The 27,848-nt window shown below is 48.5% G+C and overlaps 1 protein-coding gene across 1 annotated transcript; it reads right to left on the bottom strand.

The window, feature by feature from the left end:
• On the bottom strand, positions 1–26,362 carry LOC146007415 (uncharacterized). The gene is made up of 8 exons (XM_083145765.1): positions 26,356–26,362; positions 24,853–24,998; positions 23,214–23,405; positions 22,609–22,678; positions 18,742–20,342; positions 5,148–5,339; positions 3,577–3,649; positions 1–3,346 (listed from the first exon to the last, which is right to left on the bottom strand). The coding sequence occupies exons 1-8, from the start codon at positions 26,360–26,362 to the stop codon at positions 1,812–1,814; spliced, it is 3,816 nt and encodes a 1,271-aa protein (XP_083001891.1). The 3' UTR covers positions 1–1,811.
• Positions 26,363–27,848: the final 1,486 nt, after the last annotated feature.

Below are 27,848 nucleotides of genomic sequence, written 5' to 3'. Positions count from 1 at the left end.
ACAAGTCAGAGGTGGTTTATTGTAATAAGGGCACGGGTTTAGTTACACAGAGGGCAAACTGTAGAGGACCATACGGTTGTGTACAAAAAATTCACATATATCATGTATATCTGTGCTGCACCTGTAGAGGCTGTAATAACCCCCCCCCCCATGGCCTGGAGGTCAACCTTATACCCCATTCACACCAGCCTAAATTCCCGGGTTGAGTCCGGGGACAACACGGTACTACCGCTGGTGTGAAAGGTACCCGGGACAAATTACCGGGCTAATTTGCCGGCAATCCAACCCTGCTGGGTAGCAGGGTTGTTCCTGGGTTCAACCCGGGGACCTGGCTGGTGTGAATGGGGTAGAGTATATTTACCCGGATTGCCGGTCCTCGGTGTGCTGTCCGGCCGGGAATCCACGCTGGCGGCGGGCGCAAATGACGGGACAGGCGGTGGATGATGATGACGCAGCTCTCCGGCGGCAGTGAGGGCCCCGGAGAGCTGCGTCATCTTCATCCTCCGCCTGTGTGGATCCCTGGCCTGCGTGGAGGACCAGCAACTAAGGTGAGTATTCCCACGACCTCCTGCCCACCTCCTGACGGCCTCCTTCCCGCCCCCTTCACACACCAAAAAATGCAGGGACTTTTCTGGTGTGAAAGGGTCCCAACCCGCGAATGTCCCTGCTTGTCCTGGGAATGTAATTCCTGGGTTTGTCTCTGTATTTCTGGTGTGAAAGGGGTATTAGTGATCGGGACTTACCAGTTAAGGCCACCGTGACGTTGGTTGACCCATAATTTTTTTGTGTATATCTGTACTGCACCTGTAAAGGCTGTGATACCCCCCTTGGTCTGAACTTCAACCTTAGTGATCAGGACCTAGCAGATGAGGCCACCTTGACATTGGACCCATAATTTTCCGGTGTATGTCTGTACTGCACCTGTAGAGGCTGTAATACCCCCCACCCGTGGCCTGGACTTCAACCTTAGTGATCAGGACCTACCAGATGAGGCCACCTTGACATTGGTTGGTGGACCCATAATTTTCTTGTGTATACCTGTACTGCACCTGTAAAGGCTGTGATACCCCCGTATGGTCTGAACTTCAACCTTAGTGATCGGGACTTACAAGATGAAGCCATCTTGACATTGGTTGACCCATAATTTTCCGGTGTATATCTGTGCTGCACCTGTAGAGGCTGTAATACCCCCCACCTGTGGCCTGGACTTCCACCTTGGTGATCAGGACCTACCAGATGAGGCCACCAGGATGTAGGCTGGTGGACCCATAATTTTCTGGTATATATATCTGAGCTGCACCTGCACCAGGCTGTGATACCCTCCGTGGCCTGGACTTCAACCTTAGTGATCGGAACCTAGCAGATGAGGCCACCAGGACATTGGGTGGTGGACCCATCATTTTCTGGTATATATATCTGTGCTGCACCTGTAAAGGCTGTACATGACATGGGTGCCTGGGCCCATAATATTTGGTCAAAAGTTCTGCCAAGCTCCTTAATTTTGCTCTATCTTAGATCACAGAATTTATTATAATGATTACTATCTAGCAGTGCTCGGTACTGAATGCGCATCAGCAGTTACTCTCTGTGTGGAACTACAAGTCTCAGCATCATAGCACTTCTCAATATGTTTGGATTTAGGGTGTGCGGCCCAATGTCCACCCCCCCTCGTTTCTATAGATGCTTTTGTACCACCCATTCTGCTTTACACTGTGTACTTCGCCACTGCATGCGACTCCGAATTACACCCATTTGGCGGCAATTCCACAATGACCGAGAGAATTTAAAGTCTAGACCATAGTAGGAGGCCCTCAATGAGTCAGGGAGTTCTCTAGTGAGTGCACCCTCTGGTGTAGGAGGAGGTGAGTGCTGCGGGTAAAGCACTTCCCGCACTCGGAGCAGTTAAAAGGCCTCTCGCCCGTGTGGGTCCTCTGATGGGTGATGAGGATGGACTTCTGGTTGAAGGACTTCCCACATTCGGGGCAGGTGAAAGGCTTCACCCCGGAGTGAATCCTCTGGTGGACGGTGAGGTGAGTGCTGCGGGAAAAGCACTTGCCGCACTCAGAGCAGACGTACGGCTTCTCCCCCGAGTGAGTCCTCACGTGCTTGACCAGCGAGGTCTTCTGGGCGAAGCACTTGGCGCACTCGGGGCAGGAGAACGGCTTCTCCCCAGTGTGAGTCCTCTGGTGCTTTATCAGCAGCGACTTCTGGTTGAAGCACTTGCCGCATTCGGCGCAGGCGAAGGGCTTCTCCCCGGTGTGGATCCTCTGGTGCCGGACGAAAGGGGACTTGCTGGTGAAGAACTTGCCGCACTCGAAGCAGGAGTAGGGTTTCTCCCCCGTGTGGGTCCTCTGGTGTATAACCAGCAGTGACTTCTGGCCGAAGCCCTTGCCGCAGTCGGGGCAGGCGAAGGGCTTCTCCCCCGTGTGGGTCCGGTGGTGCAGAATGAGGTTGGTGCTGCTGCTGAAGTTCTTCCCGCAGGTGCCGCAAGAGTATGGCTTCTCCCCCGAGTGGGACCTCAAGTGTTTGATGAGCGAGGACTGCTGGGTGAAGCACTTGCCGCAATCGGTGCAGCAGTAGGGCTTCTCCCCGGTGTGGATCCTCTGGTGCGTTATCAGCAGCGATTTCAGGGGGAAGGACTTCTCGCAATCGGGGCAGGTGTACGGCTTCGGCCTGGTGTGGATCCGCTGGTGCTTGGCCAGCTGGGACTTCTTGGCAAAGCACTTGCCGCATTCTGGACAGGCCAGCGAGTGTGGCCCCGTGTAGATGAGCTGGTGCTTCAGGAACTCTGAGCTCTTGGTGAAGATCTTCTTGCACTCGGAGCAGCTGTAGGTCTTCTCCGCGCTCTGGGGAGCCGGGCAGGTGGTCGGCTGGCTTAGTCGTTTACCGCATTCTCCGGGTCTCGCCACATCTACGGCCTCGATACGAGGAGGCGTAGAACTGACCTGTGCATTAAGATCGGGGTCCGTCATGTTCTCCTCATCTTCTGAGACAGATTCCTCTTTGACATGGATGGAAATGTAATCGGCCTCGATATTATCATCACCAGAACCCGACTCCTCCTTTGTACGACAATGACCGGTGGGTGAGTAGAGGTCATCGTCTCGATGATCCTCGTCACATGACACTGGCTCCTCCTTAATACGAGTACGAGGATCTGCGTCACTGACGTCTCCACCGTCGCTCGAGCTGGACTCCTCCTTGATGGTCACTAACGTATAGTCTATCTCTGTACTGTCAGCAGCTGTGTTAAAGTCTGCGTCGGTGACATTTCCGTCCTCGCCATCCGATTCCTCCTGTAGAACATCAGATGGAGGTTCTTCAGGCTTTGCATGACCAGACATCCCTGAGGGAAAGAAGAATGTAAGAGGTACGGCCACATATTGCAACTCATATCTAATGGGGCAGAGGTACCAGAAGGTATGTGCAGGTCTCCAGAAACATGGCTATGTTGCCAGAGACTAGGCGCAAATCACCAGGAAAATGGCCGAAAAACCATTTTCTCTGTGATTTCTGTCTGTAGTACCAGCCGTCCTGGGTGTCCTGAGGGGTAAGTGTAATATCATCTCCGCTTACCCTGCGATGTCCAAGGACGGTTATTCTCCATCATCACATTCTTCCTGCGATCCCGGATGACTTTTTTACATTCCTGTATGGAGAGAGAGAGAGACAGGGACATCCTGATGCTTTATAGAAACCTCCCACAGACAAGGATACACTCATCACCAAGTCACATCCCCCGGTGTTACTGTATAACGTCCCATTCCCAGCAGTCACCTCTCCGGTCACCTCCCACCATGTTACTGTATAACGTTCCATTCCCAGCAGTCACCTCTCCGATCACATCCCCCGATGTTACTGTATAACGTCCCATTCCCAGCAGTCACCTCTCCAGTCACATCCCCCGGTGTTACTGTATAACATCCCATTCCCAGCAGTCACCTCACAGATCACATCCCCCGGTGTTACTGTATAACGTCCCATTCCCAGCAGTCACCTCTCCAGTCACATCCCCCGGTGTTACTGTATAACATCCCATTCCCAGCAGTCACCTCTCCGATCACATCCCCCGGTGTTACTGTAGAACGTCCCATTCCCAGCAGTCACCTCTCCGGTCACATCCCCGGTGTTACTGTATAACGTCCCATTCCCAGCAGTCACCTCTCCGGTCACATCCCCCGGTGTTACTGTAGAACGTCCCATTCCCAGCAGTCACCTCTCCTGTCACATCCCCGGTGTTACTGTATAACGTCCCATTCCCAGCAGTCACCTCTCCTGTCACATCCCCCGGTGTTACTGTATAACGTCCCATTCCCAGCAGTCACCTCTCCGGTCACATCCCCCGGTGTTACTGTAGAACGTCCCATTCCCAGCAGTCACCTCTCCTGTCACATCCCCGGTGTTACTGTATAACGTCCCATTCCCAGCAGTCACCTCTCCTGTCACATCCCCCGGTGTTACTGTATAACGTCCCATTCCCAGCAGTCACCTCTCCGGTCACATCCCCCGGTGTTACTGTAGAACGTCCCATTCCCAGCAGTCACCTCTCCTGTCACATCCCCGGTGTTACTGTATAACGTCCCATTCCCAGCAGTCACCTCTCCGGTCACATCCCCCGGTGTTACTGTATAACGTCCCATTCCCAGCAGTCACCTCTCCGGTCACATCCCCGGTGTTACTGTATAACGTCCCATTCCCAGCAGTCACCTCTCCTGTCACATCCCCCGGTGTTACTGTATAACGTCCCATTCCCAGCAGTCACCTCTCCGGTCACATCCCCGGGTGTTACTGTATAACGTCCCATTCCCAGCAGTCACCTCTCCGGTCACATCCCCCGGTGTTACTGTATAACGTCCCATTCCCAGCAGTCACCTCTCCGGTCACATCCCCCAGTGTTACTGTATAACATCCCATTCCCAGTAGTCACCTCTCCGGTCACATCCCCCGGTGTTACTGTATAACGTCCCATTCCCAGCAGTCACCTCTCCGGTCACATCCCCCGGTGTTACTGTATAACGTCCCATTCCCAGCAGTCACCTCTCCGGTCACATCCCCCGGTGTTACTGTATAATGTCCCATTCCCAGCAGTCACCTCTCCGGTCACATCCCCCGGTGTTACTGTATAACGTCCCATTCCCAGCAGTCACCTCTCCGGTCAGCAGCTGTATGATCTTGTTGGTGAGTTCCAGGATCTTCTGGTCATTGTGCCTCTCATGTATCAGTGAGTGAGGTGGAGGCACCGGGATGGGGCGCTGGGTCCTGCTCAGTCCTCCTGACACACGGGGACGGCTGCTGGGTGTCTCACAGTCTACGGATGTCTTCCTCACTATCATATAGCCCTACAACACACGATATTACCATCCTTATTATACACAGTGCTTCTTCTCTGTAATGTACAGAAAAGGTTACAGGGCAAAACATATACTGTTATATTTCCTCGCAATGTGGCAACTTCATACTCAGAAACCATATTACATGGGCAGCAGCCATCTTGGGCACGCTGTAGTGAGCGAAAACAAACCCTGATGAAAAACTATTTGCACAAAGAATCATCACTTCTGTGGACTGCTCAGCTCATGCGTTGTGTACTAGGCAAGGATCTGATGACTGACTACACTTTGGGAAGACACAACATTACAGGATGTCCAAAAATAATCAGGGATTGTTCCTTCTACCCAGAAATGTGCCAGGTATGGCGGCCATCTTGGGAGCGCTATACTGGTTACACTAATTGGGATAAGCAAAACCCATCGATTTAATAAACTCTGGAGGACGACAAAATGTCTGAGCTGAAAAGAGCAGATCCTTCTCCTCTCAATACCATCTGTTATTGTAAGGAGCCAGGTCTGCTCGTTTTAGGACATGCGGAAATAGTGTAGCTGTGGTGACGTCACTGTGACGCTCCCAGACCCCCTCACCTCCCCGGTCAGGTCCCTGTGTCAGTAATAGAGATAAGAGTGACGTCACTGTGATGCTCCCAGACCCCCTCACCTCCCCGGTCAGGTCCCTGTGTCAGTAATAGAGATAATAGTGATGTCACTGTGACGCTCCCAGACCCCCCCTCACCTCCCCAGTCAGGTCCCTGTGTCAGTAATAGAGATAATAGTGATGTCACTGTGACGCTCCCAGACCCCCTCACCTCCCCAGTCAGGTCCCTGTGTCAGTAATAGAGATAAGAGTGACGTCACTGTGACGCTCCCAGACCCCCTCACCTCCCCGGTCAGATCCCTGTGTCAGTAATAGAGATAAGAGTGACGTCACTGTGACGCTCCCAGACCCCCTCACCTCCCCGGTCAGATCCCTGTGTCAGTAATAGAGATAAGAGTGATGTCACTGTGACGCTCCCTGACCCCCTTACCTCCCCAGTCAGGTCCCTGTGTCAGTAATAGAGATAAGAGTGATGTCACTGTGACGCTCCCTGACCCCCTCACCTCACCGGTCAGGTCCCTGTGTCAGTAATAGAGATAAGAGTGATGTCACTGTGACGCTCCCTGACCCCCTCACCTCCCCGGTCAGGTCCCTGTGTCAGTAATAGAGATAAGAGTGATGTCACTGTGACGCTCCCTGACCCCCTCACCTCCCCGGTCAGGTCCCTGTGTCAGTAATAGAGATAAGAGTGATGTCACTGTGACGCTCCCAGACCCCCTCACCTCCCCGGTCAGGTCCCTGTGTCAGTAATAGAGATAAGAGTGATGTCACTGTGACGCTCCCTGACCCCCTCACCTCCCCGGTCAGGTCCCTGTGTCAGTAATAGAGATAAGAGTGATGTCACTGTGACGCTCCCTGACCCCCTCACCTCCCCAGTCAGGTCCCTGTGTCAGTAATAGAGATAAGAGTGATGTCACTGTGACGCTCCCTGACCCCCTCACCTCACCGGTCAGGTCCCTGTGTCAGTAATAGAGATAAGAGTGATGTCACTGTGACGCTCCCAGACCCCCTCACCTCCCCAGTCAGGTCCCTGTGTCAGTAATAGAGATAAGAGTGATGTCACTGTTACGCTCCCAGACCCCCTCACCTCCCCGGTCAGGTCCCTGTGTCAGTAATAGAGATAAGAGTGATGTCACTGTTACGCTCCCAGACCCCCTCACCTCCCCGGTCAGGTCCCTGTGTCAGTAATAGAGATAAGAGTGATGTCACAGTGACCTCACCTCCCCGGTCAGCAGGTAGATGATCTCCAGGGTGATATTTAATATCCTCTCAGCCACGTGATTCTGTTCCTTCTCCATCCTCCCGTATAATGATCTCAATCAATGTATCCCCTATAGATGGGATTAAGCATCAGATGACCTATTTGAGTACAGGGTCCAGCTTCCTACAGTCAAAATATTTTTGAAGGGAGAAGGTTATTGAATTTAAAGTATGGAAGCAAAAGCCGGGGCATTGTGACCATAATAAATAATGCAAATACTAGAATAAGACTGACAGGGATATAACCAGCCTCCATGTGCATAATGTGTATTATATGTGACTGAAAGGAATATATCCAGCTCCCATGTGTATAATGTGTATTATATGTGACTGACAGGGATATAACCAGCTCCCATGTGTGTAATGTGTATTATATGTGACTGACAGGGATATAACCAGCTCCCATGTGCATAATGTGTATTATATGTGACTGAAAGGAATATATCCAGCTCCCATGTGTATAATGTGTATTATATGTGACTGACAGGGATATAACCAGCTCCCATGTGTATAATGTGTATTATATGTGACTGACAGGGATATAACCAGCTCCCATGTGCATAATGTGTATTATATGTGACTGAAAGGAATATATCCAGCTCCCATGTGTATAATGTGTATTATATGTGACTGACAGGGATATAACCAGCTCCCATGTGTATAATGTGTATTATATGTGACTGACAGGGATATAACCAGCTCCCATGTGTATAATGTGTATTATATGTGACTGACAGGGATATAACCAGCTCCCATGTGTATAATGTGTATTATATGTGACTGACAGGGATATAACCAGCTCCCATGTGCATAATGTGTATTATATGTGACTGAAAGGAATATATCCAGCTCCCATGTGTATAATGTGTATTATATGTGACTGACAGGGATATAACCAGCCTCCATGTGCATAATGTGTATTATATGTGACTGACAGGAATATAACCAGCCCCCATGTGTATAATGTGTATTATATGTGACTGACAGGGATATAACCAGCTCCCATGTGTATAATGTGTATTATATGTGACTGACAGGGATATAACCAGCTCCCATGTGTATAATGTGTATTATATGTGACTGACAGGGATATAACCAGCTCCCATGTGTATAATGTGTATTATATGTGACTGACAGGGATATAACCAGCCCCCATGTGTATAATGTGTACTATATGTGACTGACAGGGATATAACCGGCCCCCATGTGTATAATGTGCATTATATGTGACCGACAGGGATGTAACCAGCCCCCATGTGTATAATGGGTATTATATGTGACTGACAGAGATATAACCAGCTCCCATGTGTATAATGTGTATTATATGTGACTGACAGGGATATAACCAGCCCCCATGTGTATAATGTGTATTATATGTGACTGACAGGGATATAACCAGCCCCCATGTGTATTATATGTGACTGACAGGGATATAACCAGCCCCCATGTGTATAATGTGTATTATATGTGACTGACAGGGATATAACCAGCCCCCATGTGTATTATATGTGACTGACAGGGATATAACCAGCCCCCATGTGTATAATGTGTATTATATGTGACCGACAGGGATATAACCAGCTCCCATGTGTATTATATGTGACTGACAGGGATGTAACCAGCTCCCATGTGTATAATGTGTACTATATGTGACTGACAGGGATATAACCAGCCCCCATGTGTATAATGTGTACTATATGTGACTGACAGGGAATTAACCAGCTCCCATGTGTATAATGTGTATTATATGTGACTGACAGGGATGTAACCAGCCCCCATGTGTATAATGTGTATTATATGTGACTGACAGGGATGTAACCGGCCCCCATGTGTATAATGTGTATTATATGTGACTGACAGGGATGTAACCAGCCCCCATGTGTATAATGTGTATTATATGTGACTGACAGGGATGTAACCGGCCCCCATGTGTGTAATGTGTATTATATGTGACTGACAGGGATATAACCGGCCCCCATGTGTGTAATGTGTATTATATGTGACTGACAGGGATATAACCAGCTCCCATGTGTATAATGTGTATTATATGTGACTGACAGGGTTATAACCAGCTCCCATGTGTATAATGTGTATTATATGTGACTGACAGGTATATAACCAGCTCCCATGTGTATAATGTGTATTATATGTGACTGACAGGGATATAACCAGCCACCATGTGTATAATGTGTATTATATGTGACTGACAGGGATATAACCAGCCCCCATGTGTATAATTTGTATTATATGTGACTGACAGGGATATAACCAGCTCCCATGTGTATAATGTGTATTATATGTGACTGACAGGGATATTACCAGCCCCCATGTGTATAATGTGTATTATATGTGACTGACAGGAATATAACCGGCCCCCATGTGTATAATGTGTATTATATGTGACTGACAGGGATATAACCGGCCCCCATGTGTGTAATGTGTATTATATGTGACTGACAGGGATATAACCAGCTCCCATGTGTATAATGTGTATTATATGTGACTGACAGGGTTATAACCAGCTCCCATGTGTATAATGTGTATTATATGTGACTGACAGGTATATAACCAGCTCCCATGTGTATAATGTGTATTATATGTGACTGACAGGGATATAACCAGCCACCATGTGTATAATGTGTATTATACGTGACTGACAGGGATATAACCAGCCCCCATGTGTATAATTTGTATTATATGTGACTGACAGGGATATAACCAGCTCCCATGTGTATAATGTGTATTATATGTGACTGACAGGGATATTACCAGCCCCCATGTGTATAATGTGTATTATATGTGACTGACAGGAATATAACCGGCCCCCATGTGTATAATGTGTATTATATGTGACTGACAGGGATATAACCATCCCCATGTGTATAATGTGTATTATATGTGACTGACAGGGATGTAACCAGCTCCCATGTGTATAATGTGTATTATATGTGACTGACAGGGATATAACCGGCCCCCATGTGTATGATGTGTATTATATGTGACTGACAGGGATATAACCGGCCCCCATGTGTATAATGTGTATTATATGTGACTGACAGGGATATAACCAGCTCCCACGTGTATAATGTGTATTATATGTGACTGACAGGGATATAACCAGCCCCCATGTGTATAATGTGTATTATATGTGACTGACAGGAATATAACCAGCCCCCATGTGTATAATGTGTATTATATGTGACTGACAGGGATATAACCAGCTCCCATGTGTATAATGTGTATTATATGTGACTGACAGGTATGTAACCAGCTCCCATGTGTATAATGTGTATTATATGTGACTGACAGGTATGTAACCAGCTCCCATGTGTATAATGTGTATTATATGTGACTGACAGGGATATAACCAGCTCCCATGTGTATAATGTGTATTATATGTGACTGACAGGGATATAACCAGCCCCCATGTGTATGATGTGTATTATATGTGACTGACAGGGATGTAACCGGCCCCCATGTGTATAATGTGTATTATATGTGACTGACAGGGATATAACCAGCTCCCACGTGTATAATGTGTATTATATGTGACTGACAGGGATATAACCAGCCCCCATGTGTATAATGTGTATTATATGTGACTGACAGGAATATAACCAGCCCCCATGTGTATAATGTGTATTATATGTGACTGACAGGGATATAACCAGCTCCCATGTGTATAATGTGTATTATATGTGACTGACAGGTATGTAACCAGCTCCCATGTGTATAATGTGTATTATATGTGAGTGACAGGGATATAACCACCTCCCATGTGTATAATGTGTATTATATGCGACTGACAGGAATATAACCAGCCTCCATGTGTATAATGTGTATTATATGTGACTGACAGGGATATAACCAGCTCCCATGTGTATTATATGTGACTGACAGGTATGTAACCAGCTCCCATGGGTATAATGTGTATTATATATGACTGACAGGGATATAACCGGCCCCCATGTGTATAATGTGTATTATATGTGACTGACGGGGATATAACCGGCCCCCATGTGTATGATGTGTATTATATGTGACTGACAGGGATATAACCGGCCCCCATGTGTATAATGTGTATTATATGTGACTGACAGGGATATAACCAGCTCCCATGTGTATAATGTGTATTATATGTGACTGACAGGGATATAACCAGCCCCCATGTGTATGATGTGTATTATATGTGACTGACAGGGATATAACCAGCTCCCATGTGTATAATGTGTATTATATGTGACTGACAGGGATATAACCAACGTGGGTATAATGTGTATTATATGTAACTGACAGGGATGTAACCAGCCCCCATGTGTATAATGTGTATTATATGTGACTGACAGGGATATAACCAGCCTCCATGTGTATAATGTGTATTATATGTGACTGACAGGGATATAACCGGCCCCCATGTGTATAATGTGTATTATATGTGACTGACAGGGATATAACCAGCCCCCATGTGTATACTCTGTAATATATGTGACGGACAGGGATATAACCGGCCCCCATGTGTATAATGTGTATTATATGTGACTGACAGGGATATAACCAGCTCCCATGTGTATAATGGGTACTTGTTTCCTATCTGGGCGCCCGTCGTGGTGATCGCGGGTACATTTATGTCTGGCCGCGACGCGACCGACGCGATGCCCGCGATTTCCCATTGAAACCCATGTTAAACATGGAAATCGCGTCGGCCGCGTCGCGGCCGGCCATAAATGTACCCGCGATGCCCGCGACGCGATGCTCCCGATTTGCCATAGGAATCAATGTAAAAAGGCCCGATGGACACGATTTTACTGTTAAATGCCTCAATGGACCCGATTTTACCATAGGAAACAATGTTAAATGGGCCTTAGAGCCCAAATAGTTACCCTGAACTCTGAAATGGCCCCCCCAATTGTTTACGCCACCCCACGATCCACGCCAACCCGAAGCGTGGCGAGCGCAGCGAGCCCGCGAGGGGCGGCGGTACGCGTCCTCCGACCTTTTCATGCCCTACTATCCACTAGGGCGTGGAGTGAGAATAGAATAGTGTGGCGAGCGCAGCGAGCCACCGAGCCCGAAGCGCGGCAAGCGCAGCGAGCCCCGGGAGGGGACGCGGATACCTTCACAGTTATACGCGTCCCCTCGCGGGCTTCCCAGGTGTCCATGGCGACGCGGACACCTGGGAAGCCCGCGAAGGGACGCGTTTACCTGTGAAGGTATCCGCGTCCGCTCGCCACGCTTCGGGCTCGGTGGCTCGCTGCGCTCGCCACACTATTCTATTCTCACTCCACGCCCTAGTGGATAGTAGGGCATGAAAAGGTCGGAGGACGCGTACCGCCGCCCCTCGCGGGCTCGCTGCGCTCGCCACGCTTCGGGTTCACGTTGATGGCGGGGTGGCGTCAACTACTTTTGGGGGGACATTTTTATGTTCAGGGGTGTTTTTGCCCCATTTCCCATTGTTCCCTATGATAATTTGGGGAAATTGATCCATTTAACATTGTTTCCTATGGTAAATCGCGGTCATCGCGGGTAAATTGAGGCATTTAACATTGTTCTCTATGGGAAAATCGCGGGCATCGCGTCTGGCACATCGCAACCGATTTTTTATCGGCCGCGATGCCCGCGATGGCCCCGATTTTACCCCTGATGCCCGCGATTTCAATCGTGGGCACCCAGATAGGAAACAAGTACCGTATAATGTGTATTATATGTGACTGACAGGGATATAACCAGCCCCCATGTGTATGATGTGTATTATATGTGACTGACAGGGATATAACCAGCTCCCATGTGTATAATGTGTATTATATGTAACTGACAGGGATATAACCAGCCCCCATGTGTGTAATCTCCTATATATTTGGCTACATCTGTCACTCAAAGTGGGTGTCTGTGTCTATAACGCTCTGTTCCTGGACTTTCCTCTTAATGTGTGATTGCCTTCATCTGTGCTGAACACCTTTCTGAGAAATTAACCTGTTTAAAACAGGTGATAGCAATCATACATTAAGGGGAAGTCTAGAAACAGAGCATTGTGTCCCTCCTGGAGAGGGTCATGTTGGGAGGTATGTGACAGAGAACCAGCCCAGTGAGCCCACAGACAGTGCCAGACACCCACTGCCTTCCCATGTTGCCCAGCACTGCTACTCCACAGCCACCAGGTGAGCGCCCCCCTCCCGCGATTTGCGGCAAAACCTCCCCCCCGCGCGCCCCCCCCTACCGTGATTCGCAGCAAAAACACCCGCACCCCCCCTACCGCGATTCGCAGCAAAAACACCCCCGCGACCCCCCCTCCCGCGATTCGCTGCAAAAAGAACCCCCCCCACGACCCCTCCCGCAATTCGCGGCATAACCACCACCCCGCGAACCCCCTCTCCCGCGAATCGTGGCAAACCCTCCCCCGTGCCCCCCCCCCGATTCGCGGAAAAAACACCCCCCCCCCCCGCGACCTCCCTCCCGCGATTCGCGGCAAAAAGAACCCCCCCGCGACCCCCCCTTGCACGATTGGCGGCACCCCCCCTGCGACCCCCCTCCCGCGATTCGCGGCACCCCCCCCCCCCCGCAATTCGCAGCAGCCCCAGGATTAAATGGCACATGCAAAACACTGACATGGCTATGGTCGACAATGAAAAAGGTTGACATGAGTTTTTGAAGATTTATTTTTAATTTTTTTAATTTTTTCATATTCATTGTCATGTGTCGACATGGACACCAATGAAGTGGCACACTTATGTCAACATTTACATGTGTTGACCTTTCTGTGTTGATTTTTTTCTTGTGGCGATTCGCGTCACACCCCCCGCAACCCCCCCTCCCGCGATTCGCGGCACCCCCCGTGACCCCCCACCTCCCGCAATTCGCGGCAACCCCCCACCGGAACCCCTGTGAACCCCGCCCTCCCGCGATTCGCGGCACCCACCCCCGCGACCCCCCCTCCCGCAATTCGCGGCACCCCCCCGTGATTCGCGGCAGCTCCAGAATTAAATTGCACATGGAAAACACTGACATGGCTATGGTCGACAATGAAAAAGGTTGACATGAGTTTTTGTCATTTTTTTGTAATTTTTTGAATATTTTCATATTCATTCTCATGTGTCGACATGGACACCAATGAAGTGCCACACTTATGTCAACATTTACATGTGTTGACCTTTCTGTGTTGATTTTTTTCTTGTGGCGATTCGCGGCACCCCGGCACCCCCCCGCGACCCCCCCCCCTCCCGCAATTCGCGGCAACCCCCCACCGGAACCCTCATGAACCCCGCTCTCCCGCGATTCGCGGCACCCACCCCCCGCAACCCCCCCCCCTCCCGCAAATCGCGGCACCCCCCGCGATTCGCGGCAGCCCCAGGATTAAATGGCACATGCAAAAGACTGGCACGGCTATGGTCGACAATGAAAAAGGTTGACATGAGTTTTTGAAGATTTATTTCATTTTTTGAATGTTTTCATATTCATTGTCATGTGTCGACATGGACACCAATGAAGTGGCACACTTATGTCAACATTTACATGTGTTGACCTTTCTGTGTTGATTTTTTCTTGTGGCGATTCGCGTCACACCCCCCCGCAACCCTCCCTCCCGCGATTCGCGGCACCCCCCGTGACCCCCCCATCTCCCGCAATTCGCGGCAACCCCCCACCGGAACCCCTGTGAACCCCGCCCTCCCGCGATTCGCGGCACCCAACCCCGCGCCCCCCCCTCCCGCAATTCGCGGCACCCCCTGTGATTCGCGGCAGCTCCAGAATTAAATTGCACATGGAAAACACTGACATGGCTATGGTCGACAATGAAAAAGGTTGACATGAGTTTTTGAAGTTTTTTTTTTCATTTTTTGAATATTTTCATATTCATTCTCATGTGTCGACATGGACACCAATGAAGTGCCACACTTATGTCAACATTTACATGTGTTGACCTTTCTGTGTTGATTTTTTCTTGTGGCGATTTGCGTCACACCCCCCCCACAACCCCCACGATTCACGGCACACACACACCTCCCCCGCGATTCTCGGCACCCCACCCCGTGACCCCCCCTCCCATGATTCGCCGCAACCCCCGCCCCGTAACCCCCCCTCCCGCGATTCGCGGCACCCACCCCCGCGACCCCCCCTCCCGCAATTCGCGGCACCCCCCCGCGATTCGCGGCAGCTCCAGAATTAAATTGCACATGGAAAACACTGACATGGCTATGGTCGACAATGAAAAAGGTTGACATGAGTTTTTGAAGTTTTTTTTTTTCATTTTTTGAATGTTTTCATATTCATTCTCATGTGTCGACATGGACACCAATGAAGTGCCACACTTATGTCAACATTTACATGTGTTGACCTTTCTGTGTTGATTTTTTCTTGTGGCGATTCGCGTCACACACCCCCACCCCCCCCCGCAACCCCCACTCCCGCAATTCACGGCACACACACACCCCCCCGCGATTCTCGGCACCCCACCCCGTGACCCCCCCTCCCGTGATTCACGGCACACCCCCCGCGACCCCCCCTACCATGATTCGCCGCAACCCCCGCCCCCGTAACCCCCCTCCCGCGATTTGCGGCAACCCACCCCGCGACCCCCCTCCCGCGATTCTCTGCAATCCCTCCCCTCCCGCGATTCGCAGCATCCACCCCCCCACAACCCCCCCTCCTGCAATTCGCGGCACCCTCCGCGACCCCCCCCTCCCGCGATTCGTGGACACCTAAGTTGCAATACAGGGCATCTTTCATACAATTCTAACCATCTTTCTCATATACAAACGTTCACAAATTAAGGGGGCGCAGCCCCTTACGCCGGTGTGAAGAGCGCCCGTAGGGCGCGATGAATCACCTAGTGTGTATTATATGTGACTGACAGGGATATAACCAGCTCCCATGTGTATAATGTGTATTATATGTGACTGACAGGGGTATAACCAGCCCCCATGTGTATAATGTGTATTATATGTGACTGACAGGGATATAACCAGCTCCCATGTGTATACTCTGTAATATATGTGACTGACAGGGATATAACCGGCCCCCATGTGTATAATGTGTATTATATGTGACTGACAGGGATATAACCAGCTCCCATGTGTATAATGTGTATTATATGTGACTGACAGGGATATAACCAGCTCCCATGTGTATAATGTGTATTATATGTGACTGACAGGGATATAACCAGCCCCCATGTGTATGATATGTATTATATGTGACTGACAGGGATGTAACCAGGTGCAGTGTGTACATGCGAGTGTTAGTCACAGAATAATAGGCACATTCATGTGCAATAACACGCGGGGTAATCAGACACATGACATATAATTGGATATAATGGTTCCCCACCTGCATGATGCGGAATTACCCCCCAGTTACAGATAGAAGAGCAGCATCCCCGGAATCCTGCAGCCAGCGGAAGATATCCTCTACGGCGGCACCGGACATAGCCCCGCCCCCTTATCATTTCCCTGCTTCTGACTTCGCGTTCCACAGTACTTCCGCGTTGTGCGGTCCACCCCACTTCCGGCATCTGCGTTCCAACATACTTCCGGGTTCTGCGTTCCAAATAGATTCTTTCCGATTTCTGATCTCCCCTGCCTGACTCCTCCTTTGGAACTGACAGCACAGTGCGATGGTGATGGGGTTCATTAGTATTTATTGTTAGAATACTGAGAGCTTTAGGTGTTATTTACATTCCTTGTACTACTAAAGCGTGATACAAATATGAAGAATTGTAGTACATGCACTGCACTTGGGTGCCCTCACCATAAATGTCTAATGGTAAAATGGGCATATTCTGGTCTGCCAATGTGGCATGTGAGGCTGGCCCCCAACCGTTACCCCCTTCACCTCAACCGCTCCATCCACCGCTCCCGTACAGATCTATCTCTCACCCTGTTAATATCTTTAACTCAATACCCCCATCTCTCTAACCCTCAGCCCCTCTCCACCATGTGTCCTTCAATCAGGGGAGAAGACTCATGACCATGGCAGTGTGGTAGAGAGGATGGGAATGGTCGTTTTCATGAAGCGCGCCTTTCCCCAGAAGATAAACGTCATGTGCCAGGGTGAGGTGGGCTCCAAGAAAATGGCCACCGCCCCTCAGCATACAAATGGAATTGTTCTTATTCAATCTCGTCTCCATTGTCCCTGCTGTGGTGGCCTCACCCAGCGCATCTCCAGCCTTACCCTCTGCTTTATAACAAAGAAAGTTGGAGGTCACAGGTGTGGGGTCGCTGAGGGTCTCACCACTGGGGTAACAGATGAAAAGGGTGGTCTGCTGGTTTCCATTGGACAGTCCGGGGTATTATAAGATCCTACCTACTCAATATATCACGTATAAGACTCTGTGATGTTATTTTAATCACGTATAAAAGACCGTTATACATGCAAGCGGTCCATCCTTATTATCATGTGAGGCCCACTTCTCAGAATGAGGAGTCCCATCAGCCCCCTCTGTATTTTTTTTTTTAAATATATAGTCTGTGTAGATGATGATGATTTTGCACCAAGGAGTGGAACTTCCACCTCTATATTCTCAGTAAGGAACACAAAATGGCCGCTCCTTCCTTCACCGGCTCTTCTACTCTAAGCATCGCAAGACTAAAGTGTCTGATATATGTACCCCAACATCCAGACATACACACATGCTTGATTTGTATCTATTTTTGGCAGTTATTCTGCTTGCTCCCCCCTTTTACCAACAGCCGTCTGTTTTAAAGCCATCAATGGTCTATGACAAATGTCAATGGGCGAGAACCATCGATGGTCTATGACCAATGTCAATGGGCGAGAACCAGATGCTTTCCAACAATTAATGATGCCCAAGCTATTTTTTTTTAAAGGCTTAACTCCACCCCAACACTCCCACAAACCCTACACTTGGGCTCTCATTGGCCCACAGGCTACTGAAATGTAAAGCAGAGGGGTCCATCGGTGAATGAAACCATCGATGGTTCCTTTGCAGATGGTTAACCTGCCAATGACCATCCCTAGTGTTTATTGCCAAAGAGCCAGAGAAAGTAAAAAGAGATTATTAAAAGGTGAGAAAATGCAATCAAAACAGTTTGATCTCTACCTTGGTCAGAAACTGTGAATTATATTACGTCGACATCCACAATATGCCGACACTGACGTAATGTTAACATTATTACAATGTCAACAATGTTCTTTTGTGTATTTCTATCCATAATAGCAACCAGAACGCTAAGGCAAATGCCAACGTTTCCTACAGTAAGTTAACATTCTGTCAGTGACGACATTATCAATGTCGACATTTTAACCATGTTGGCATAACGTACGTCAATCCTCTGCTGTCGACGGCCTGTACACATTTTGATTGGTGTCTGAGGAAAGGTTAAAACTAAAATACAACCAAACATTTTAGGTATAAATAACATTTATTGTACTAAGCTATCAAACATGGAAAATGTGTTATTTTTGAAAAAAGTTTTTGTAGACGCCTATGAAAAACTCAAGTGGTTTTGACCCCACCACCACCACCACACTAGAAGATCTGACATCTCCAGGAGATGTCCCTCTTGCCCGGAGAACGAGACAGAACCTATTTGTGAGTTTTTACGTGGTTATGGAGCATGTTCTTGAGTCGGAAGCTCTTCCCGCATTCGGGGCAGGAAAAGGGCTTCTCCCCGGTGTGAATGGTTTGGTGGCGAGTAAGTTGGATCTTCTGAGTGAAGCGTTTGCCGCACTCAGTGCATGGAAAAGGTTTCTCCCCGTGTGGACCCTCTGATGTACAGAGAGGTCGGACTTCTGCAGGAAGCATTTGCCGCACTGGGGGCAGCTGAAAAGGTTCTCCCGCGTGTGGACCTTCTGGTGGAGCTGAAGGCAATGCTTCTCACGGAACCGCTTCCCGCAGTCGGAGCAGGAGTAGGGCTTCTCCCCGGTGTGGATTCCCTGATGTTTCGCCAGATTGGTCTTGGAGGCGAAGCTCTTCCCGCACTCTGAGCATATAAGAGATTCCCCCCGCCGGTGGCTTATCTGGTGCGTCTGAAGCTCTGATTTGCTGGTGAAGCAGGTGTAGCATTTAGCGCAGAAGTGGGTCTTCTGCGATGTTTGGGCAGGCGGACAAGTTACGTTTCTTAGACTTTTGCTATATCCAGGGACTTTTAACGATACTTTTCTGCTTCTTGAGTGTTGACGGCTTTCTTCCTTCTCCTGTTCCCGGGCGTTGTTTAGTACATGCTGCGTGTTTTTCCCGTGCGTATAGAGATACGGGTCTGAGAGATTTACTGGCTTGTTTTTAGCAGGAGTGGATGTGTACGGTGTAAGATCTTGGGGTGTAACAATGGTGGGGTGTGGAAAATTTCCCACATATGGGACCGATCTCTTTTTAATATGAGGTGCATACTGTGTAGGATAGGTGGGAGTATAATTATCAGTGGGTACGAGGTCCCCTGCATCACGTGAGGCTGATCCCACCTTAATATAAGTAGATGTATACTGTGTATGACCTGTGGGAGTATAATTATCAGTGGGTGTGAGATCCCCTCCAGCGTGATTGGTTGATTCCTCCTTAGTAGGAGTAGCTGTATACTGTGTATAATAAGTGGGAGTATAATTATCAGAGTGTGTGAGGTCTCCTACCTCACGGGAGCCTGACCCCTCCCTAATATCAGTAGATGTATTCTGTGTATGGTATATAGGGGTATAATTATGAGTGGGTATAAGGTCTACTCCGTCATGAGAGGCTGATTCCTCCTTAGTAGATGTATACGATGAAGCACAGGTGAGAGTATTAGTGGTAGTCCCCGTAAGATCTCCTTCCTGACTTGAGATTGATTCCATCTTAATAGGAGCAGAAGCCTTGTATATATTATCTACGGATGGAAGAATATTCGTGGCAAGATTTTCTTGTTGGTCCGAGACGGACGTCGCCTTAATAGGAACAGTTATATAATGATCCGGATGTGTGAGGTCTTCTCCGTCACACGAGACCAATTCTTCCTTAATAGGAGTACAGGTATACTGTGCATCAGCGGTGGGTGTACGGAGGTCCGCGTCTTCCCCTTCTGCACATGAGACCGCTACGTGACTATTGTCTTCCAATGGAATGCTAACAGCCATTTTGCATGAAGAGCGGTATCCTGAACCACGGGTATCCTCAGCGGTGGAACCTCGAGACTGAATGGAGTTGGGAACTCCACCATCTGATGCTCTGGTATCTGTTATAAAGAAGAAAAAAAGAATTAAGCTAATATTGGTCAACGCCATCCGAAACGTCCGAGGCCTTCAATTAAATTGCCGATTCCTAATCACCCATGTAACGTTTATACAGAGTCAAAGAGATGGCAACAATAGGACATTAAGGACACTGGCCTTCACATACTTACGGAGGAGAATCCTCAAACCATCCCAACAGCATAATGGAGACGTTACCCATGGCAACCAATCAGGAACATTATACGTAGAATCGGATTTGATGGGCAACTTCCTCTTTGGATGGTTTGTTAAATCTACCTTGCAAAACCCAACATCCTTGACATAGTGTTCATTCTAGCACCCGCCATCTTTGAAAACCCATGCAGTTCCTCTTCCCTGCCTGGGGTGTCGCTGTCTGCTGTGGTGTTTCTAGCACAGGCCTGGTTTGCATATCAGTGCTGATATACAGCCCACACTGTGATAGAAACACCACAGCAGACAGCGACACCCCAGGCACAGAAGAGGAACTGCATGGGTTTTCAAAGACGGCATGTGCTAGAATGAACACTATGACATATCGGCTGCCATTTTTTATTTTCTAGGAAATCACGCCTTTTTGAGAATGTTTTTCCTACGTGCATAAAGACTAATATTATTCAGAACTTGCGATGGATAATGATACACTGCGCTCACCTTGCGTGTGTTTTGCTAGTCGCAGGCGCTGCCAATACTCCTAAGTGTGTCCCAGTCCCTTTTTGCTAAAGTCGTATAGAATGGGGGGGGGGGGGGGATAAGCGCTGTCCTGCTTGTGTTGAATGTGGGGGATGAGAAAACAGAATTGAGAATGTTAGAAGAAAATCTAATTTATTGAAAAATATAATTGTAGTTTAAAGTCCTAGAGAAGCCGGTGCATACTAGTGTTCATAGGGACTGGAATTCTGGGAATGGGGTCTGCAGTACACCTATGTGGGGTCCCCAGTATGTGTGAATGTTCCTGAACAAGTGTCACCAGGGGATATTCCCAAACGGGGTTAAGAGTGTCTATACTAGACCTCTAAGCTTCCGTGGGTCCTGAGCCCAGGACCTACGGTCTCTTGGTGATTTGTAAAGGGTCAAGGTTGGAAGTGTGGGTGGTGAGGTGCCTTCTAGGCTTATGCCTGGTACACACCAGGACGACTAGGGCCCGATCCCCTCAATCTAGATCCAATTCCGACCAATTGGATGTAGATTGTGTGGTGATTGGGCCCTTTTCTGTCCTGGTGTGGACCGATACCGATCCGATGCGCGGTCCCGCGGGTCGGGCGGTCGTTATTCAGATCCTACCTGCTGCAGGTAGGATCTGAAGAACGACCATACTGCCGGGTGCGGGTCGCCATCGGATTGGCGACCCGCACCCGGCAGTATTTTTTTCAATAAATTAAATTTTCTTTTAACATTCTCAATTCTGTTTTCTCCCAAATTTCTTATACACCAACACCACTCATCCCCCACATTCAACACAAGCAGGACAGCGCTTACTCCACCCATTCTATAATATTATTCAGAGCTCAGAGAAGCTACCAAACCCTTTCCATAGGCCTCAACGTTTCTGTTCCGGCCAACAAGTAGCTTAAAGGGATTGGAGTTTCACTGTTCCGAAGCCTTCAGATGAAGGCCAAGAACCTGCCCTAGAGGAGCCACGGCCACGTCAAGGACGGCAGACAAGGCCGTAGTTACCTCTGGAGCTTCTGGTTGGGGGCTGACTCATTTACGTGACTTAGGTTACTGCAATCTTCTGGATATATAAACGGCTTCATTTTTGCTCCTTCTGAGATCTTGAACATCTAATTGTTGCCATTTGCAGCTGGGTCTTCAAGGAATATTTAAAGGTAAGGTGAAGATGTCATCCTCAGTGGATAAGCCAGACTTGGGTGACCCCTCTGGCTAGGATAATGGGATGGCATAGGCCCGTCTTTCCCTTCCGAGTGAGGTTTTGGAAGACATGTTAGTTAGAGACCGGGCAAGTAGAAGTGGTGGCCTTCAACTGCTCTTGGATCATCTTGCCTACAGGTCATTTGCCGAGAGGTCACCATGCAGACCACATTAAGCTTCTATAGAGATGATTCATGTGGTTATACTCTACATATATCATGGACTTTTGGACCAAGGTGGTTACACCAATGGTGACAAATCAACTACATATATATATATATATATATATATATATATATATATATATATATATATATATATATATATATATATATATATATATATACACACACTACATTGATTGATCCTTGCTCTTACCCATGGGCTGGTCTTCTGCCATAGACAGGTCCTTGTATTGTTCCTTTTTCCCGTGCACATGCTGCCACACCTGTATACAGAAACACACAGTGACACCACATACACAATGACACGGTCATTACATCCCCTGGTGTAATAATGTACAGGGCTGCATTCCAGCCATTGCAGAAAGCCTCCTGGTTCTCCTGTACATGGACAGCACCAACCATTTACCAGTCATACAGCGATATAGCCTGTAGGTCAGGCATGTCCAACCTGTGGCCCTCCAGCTGTTGTGAAACTACACATCCCAGCATGCCTTGCCATAGTTTTAGCATTACCTAATAGCAAAACTGTGATGTATGATGGGATGTGTAGTTTCACAACAGCTGGAGGGCCGCAGGTTGGACATGCCTGCTCTAGGTGAATGCCTGGCATTATGTAGCAATGTGTCAGAAGCAGCTTACGCTATAATGAGCCCCATTAACCAGCGCAGAATTTCAGGATCTGCAAATATCCGATTAGGAGCGTCACTGTGCAACCACCGGAGATACAGAGGTCTACATGGCAAAGCCACCAAAGATAAGGCTGAAATCCAGTATTAATAAGGTCCTAACAGTGCTCACCTCTCCAGTCAGCAGGTGAATGATCTTGTTGTTCAGTTCCAGGATCTTCTGGTCATTGTGCCTCTCATGTATCAGTGAGTGAGGTGGAGGCACCGTGATGGGGCTCTGGTTCCTGCTCAGTCCTCCTGACACACGGGGCCGGCTGCTGGGTGTCTCACACTCACCGGATGTCTTCTTCTTTACTGTATAATCCTGTTCAGAAAAACACTACAACATATAATAGTGCTAACTCATATGCCGATCATATTGTACACACAGATCAAGCTCCTCTGACCAGTCAGGTCCCTGTGTCAGTAATAGAGATAAGAGTGACGTCACTGTGATGCTCCCAGACCCCCTCACCTCCCCAGTCAGGTCCCTGTGTCAGTAATAGAGATAAGAGTGATGTCACTGTGACACTCCCAGACCCCCTCACCTCCCCGGTCAGGTCCCTGTGTCAGTAATAGAGATAAGAGTGATGTCACTGTGACGCTCCCAGACCCCCTCACCTCCCCAGTCAGGTCCCTGTGTCAGTAATAGAGATAAGAGTAATGTCACTGTGACGCTCCCAGACCCCCTCACCGCCCCGGTCAGGTCCCTGTGTCAGTAATAGAGATAAGAGTAATGTCACTGTGACGCTCCCAGACCCCCTCACCTCCCCAGTCAGGTCCCTGTGTCAGTGATAGAGATAAGAGTGATGTCACTGTGACGCTCCCAGACCCCCTCATCTCCCCAGTCAGGTCCCTGTGTCAGTAATAGAGATAAGAGTGATGTCACTGTGACGCTCCCAGACCCCCTCACCTCCCCGGTCAGGTCCCTGTGTCAGTAATAGAGATAAGAGTGACGTCACTGTGACGCTCCCAGACCCCCTCACCTCCCCGGTCAGGTTCCTGTGTCAGTAATAGAGATAATAGTGATGTCACTGTGACGCTCCCAGACCCCCTCACCTCCCCGGTCAGCTCCCTGTGTCAGTAATAGAGATAAGAGTGATGTCACTGTGACGCTCCCAGACCCCCTCACCTCCCCGGTCAGGTCCCTGTGTCAGTAATAGAGATAACAGTGATGTCACTGTGACGCTCCCAGACCCCCTCACCTCCCCGGTCAGGTCCCTGTGTCAGTAACAGAGATAAGAGTGATGTCACTGTAACGCTCCCAGACCCCCTCACCTCCCCGGTCAGGTCCCTGTGTTAGTAATAGATAAGAGTGATGTCACTGTGACGCTCCCAGACCCCCTCACCTCCCCGGTCAGGTTCCTGTGTCAGTAATAGAGATAAGAGTGACGTCACTGTGACGCTCCCAGACCCCCTCACCTCCCCGGTCAGGTCCCTGTGTTAGTAATAGATAAGAGTGATGTCACTGTGACACTCCCAGACCCCCTCACCTCCCCGTTTAGGTCCCTGTGTCAGTAATAGAGATAAGAGTGATTTCACTGTGACGCTCCCAGACCCCCTCACCTCCCCGGTCAGGTCCCTGTGTCAGTAATAGAGATAAGAGTGATGTCACTGTGACGCTCCCAGACCCCCTCACCTCCCCGGTCAGGTCCCTGTGTCAGTAATAGAGATAAGAGTGATGTCACTGTGACGCTCCCAGACCCCCTCACCTCCCCGGTCAGGTCCCTGTGTCAGTAATAGAGATAAGAGTGATGTCACTGTGACCTCACCTCCCCAGAGAGCAGGAAGATGATCTCCAGGGTGAGGTTTATGATCATCTCCGTCATGTTGTTCTGGTCATTGTCCATCCTTGGTGTCTCCGTTACGTAATTACTATCAGTGGAAGTGACGTCATGGAGGAACCGGGAGACTCTTCCTTAGCTGCATTGAAGTTTGATCATCTAGAAACAAAGAAGTAGAGAAGCAATAATGTATACATGCTTATTGCACAACGCCGTCACACTGTGTATTATACAGCCGTTATTTATATAGCGCACACATATTACGTAGCATCTACACATCATATATAATCTATTACCATCCATCCCCATTCCACATTCAAACTCTATAAAGCTACATGAGCAGCCTTGCTGCGTGCGTCACATGGCTCTTCTGATCACATGACTGCATGAATGGCTACCATTGAGTATAAAATACACAGCAGTGTGTGCTTAAAACTGAAACTTGGATACAGGTGCATGCAAGACAGGTGAAGACACACATTACTATGTTCCACAAACACACAGCTACACTGCTCTGCCACCCACATCAGCCATATTACCTGATATCCCTCTGCATAGCTCAATCCAAACTGTCTCCTCTATGCTCAGCCAACAGGAAACTGCGAGACCCTCTAACTTCCGGGTGGGGATGAGCTCTAGCTGACTTCCTGGCTCTGCGTTCCACCCGACTTCCTGGTCCTGCGTTCCACCTGTCCATCTGATCCTGCGTTCTACCTGACGTCCTGCTTCTGAGTTCCATCCGACTTCCTGGTTCTGCCTTCCACCCGACTTCCTGGTCCTGCGTTCCACCTGTCCATCTGGTCCTGCGTTCTACCTGACGTCCTGCTTCTGCGTTCCATCCGACTTCCTGGTTCTGCGGTCCACCCGACTTTCTGGTCCTGCGTTTCACCTGTCCATCTGGTCCTGCGTTCTACCTGACGTCCTGCTTCTGCGTCCCACCTGACTTCCTGCTTTTGCGTTCCAAACTCATTAATTAGTGTCTATAGCCAAGTGTCTCGGTAATCTAGTCTCTCTGGCTAAATGCACTGGGCAATGTGATGGGGTATGGTTACATGTATGGCTGTGATGCTGGTTGAATGATGCTACATTAAATATTACATGGAATATACATTTTATGAATTAACTTCTTAACTTTATTGATAAAATGATGTTGCTTTCTATCCTTTATCAGGTGAAATGCTTCTAACCTGTTAATTTATACCTCACAGTGATGGACCACTGAATATTCTTGAACTAACGCAAATATTAGACAATGCTTAGTATTTATTTTATGGTTAGAATAAAATGACGCAATATTTATATATTTTGATAGGATTTTTAAAACATATTTATGATATTCAGCGCTCTCTTTACTGTAATCCTTATGAATGGCTAGACACCAAACCCAAACCTGTCTCCGTGGCATGACGCTCTCACCGTACACCCGGACAAGTTGGCGATAAATATCGGCTGCTGATTTACATAAATCTGATCACACTACGCCACACGTACCCGCCATTCTAAACCTGATGTTGGGACAGTATGGATGATATAAGGCCGTGAATGGTCTACCTGCTCTGGCCTGGTGGTAAATTAGACTGCCACATTGAATATTACACACGAGAGGTCTTGTTAGTGAACCAGCCTTGTGAGTTTATAGTGAGCTCTGTTGCATTATCTTGAGATGGGTGAAACCATCAATGGTTACCTAACAATGATATCCCCTGCTCTTTTACAGGCCAATCAGATTGAAAACAGAGCTACATGGGTCACATTGGGAGTCTTTGTAGCTTCCTTGGCAGATAACCATTGGATCTCCACCTATCGATGGCAAAACCGTCTACCATGTTATTAACCATCAAAGGTCAATGGCCATCCCTACTGGTGATCATCAGAACCTCTAGGGAGAAATAGAAAAACATCAATAAATAGTTGCCCCTCCAGGAATTTCATGCGTTCATTGCAGAGACCCCCACAACCCACTGGTAGAACCCCTTGTACTCTTGGGAGTATGATCTGAGCTTGGCATCAGGTCTGGTGAGGGATTAAGGGCCTGGCCTGCAGGACAGACCGGAGCATCTTAGTGAGGAATTGCGAGGCAAGTCTTCCTTCTACAGTACACCGGGGTCCCTGCACGAGTATCTGGACTTTAGGTCAATGGTAATATGGTCTTCTGGGTGTCCAATAGTAGAACATCAGGTCTGGTGAGGACATATGGTTGATGTTTAGAGAATCACTGAAGAACACACAGATCGTCTTCTTCCATCACTTGACTCTCTTGGGGATCTGTGTGATCACCAGTAGTGACAAAGATGTAGGACTCCTGCTGGAGCTAGTGAAAGAGACATCTCAGAATTGATGGAAACCCTTATACACATTGGTGTCCACTCATACACATCTCTAGTGATGTCTTACATGCAAATGTTCCGCTTACACGTGAGAGCCTCTGAAAGACGACATGTGTCCTCAGACTTGGTGGTTGGGTTTCAGCTGCTCATATCTACACGTGTAATGTCTGCCTTAACTGTATGATGTGTGGGTTTTATGGTACAATTGTCCAGAGACAAGTCCGCTCTGTGATGCAGTTTAAGTAAAGGGTAATAATAATGATAACGTGCTCTTTCTGTAAAGCCAAAATTAGTTGTGTTACTCCTCTGCCAACACAGTACATGGGAGTAAAGGTGAAATGGGATAGTGACGTGGGGTCCAAAAAAAAAACCTCGAGGCATATGGGACTTGCTGATAAGAACCTGTCAGGGTATGAGTACAAATTACTCCAGGAACTATACAACCATGTCAACTTAATAAGTGGTCAACCTAGAAGGGGAAAGGTTACTGTGGGGAGCATCTGCAGGGGTTTAGAACCTCCTTCTGCTGCTGATTGTTGGTGAGGTCTAAGTCCAAGATACAGCATTTACTAAAGGTCGCATTGACATTCTAAAAGAACCACTAAAGGATGAAAAATCGGGAGGACTAGCCTTTACCATCCAGAGCTGGTGGAACCA

Source organism: Crinia signifera, chromosome 6 (assembly GCF_055691185.1).
Source record: "Crinia signifera chromosome 6, ASM5569118v1, whole genome shotgun sequence".
NCBI classification, from domain to species: domain Eukaryota; kingdom Metazoa; phylum Chordata; class Amphibia; order Anura; family Myobatrachidae; genus Crinia; species Crinia signifera.
Note: the sequence above shows the minus strand (reverse complement) of the source record. Positions and strands in the feature narration are given on the sequence as shown.

Bases quoted from the DNA above. Each gene is read 5' to 3' on its own strand.
- LOC146007415 (XM_083145765.1), bottom strand. The intron at 23,406-24,852 runs GTGAGGTCACAG...TTTTCTGAACAG, and splicing joins TCTTCCTGCTCTCTGGGGAG to GATTATACAGTAAAGAAGAA. The intron at 3,650-5,147 runs GTGACTGCTGGG...CTCTCCATACAG, and splicing joins TACAGCTGCTGACCGGAGAG to GAATGTAAAAAAGTCATCCG.